Below are 619 nucleotides of genomic sequence, written 5' to 3' on the forward strand. Positions count from 1 at the left end.
CCCCATCCCTGGCAGTGTTCAAGGCCAGGTTGGACACAGGGGCTTGGAGCAACCTGCTCTAGTGGAAGGTGTCCCTGCCCATGACAAGGGTTGGAGCTGGAGGAGCTTTAAGGTCCCTTCAACACAAACCATTCCACGATTCTATGATAGGCGTGTTATAAGAAGAACAGTTTAAATATGTCCAACACAGGGGCTGCCCCTTGTTCCCACAGGGGCTGGCTCATGGTGCTGCCCTCAGGGCTCTTGTTGAAGTCGTGTACAGCCAGCTATGAGCGAGGCAAACAGTGGCCAGCGCTCAGATCCACAGGCTGTGCTTTAATGAGAGGAAAGGAATGATGCACACCTTACTCTTTTCCTGCTGGAGCTCTATCTGGATGTCGGTGAGCTTGGCCCTCAGCTCTTCATTGGCAGCCTGCAGGGCGGCCAGGGCATCCAGCTTCTCCCCCCGGGCTCGGCCGCTGGGGCCCTTCTTGGACATGGTGATGCCGTGCGGCCCAGCGCTCGCTCCGGGCTTTCGGCCTCGCCTCCAGCCCTCTACATTTTCTTACTTGCCTGGAAGGAGGGAGATGACACAGCCATGGTCAGCACCGGCGTGGCAGGGGGTGCAGTACCCACCCCA

At 58.3% G+C, this 619-nt stretch overlaps 1 protein-coding gene across 1 annotated transcript in view; it reads right to left on the reverse strand.

Moving 5' to 3' along the window:
• Positions 1-478, reverse strand: part of JAKMIP3 (Janus kinase and microtubule interacting protein 3) — a 27,535-nt gene extending 27,057 nt beyond the window's left edge. Inside the window, exon 1 of the mRNA XM_010023161.1 lies at positions 344-478. Within this exon, the coding sequence (XP_010021463.1) occupies positions 344-478 (135 nt within the window). The remainder of the gene's footprint in view (positions 1-343) is intronic.
• Between the last annotated feature and the right edge of the window lie 141 nt (positions 479-619).

The sequence above is a fragment of the Nestor notabilis genome, unplaced genomic scaffold (assembly GCF_000696875.1).
Source record: "Nestor notabilis isolate BGI_N333 unplaced genomic scaffold, ASM69687v1 scaffold8581, whole genome shotgun sequence".
Classification (NCBI taxonomy): Eukaryota; Metazoa; Chordata; class Aves; order Psittaciformes; family Psittacidae; genus Nestor; species Nestor notabilis.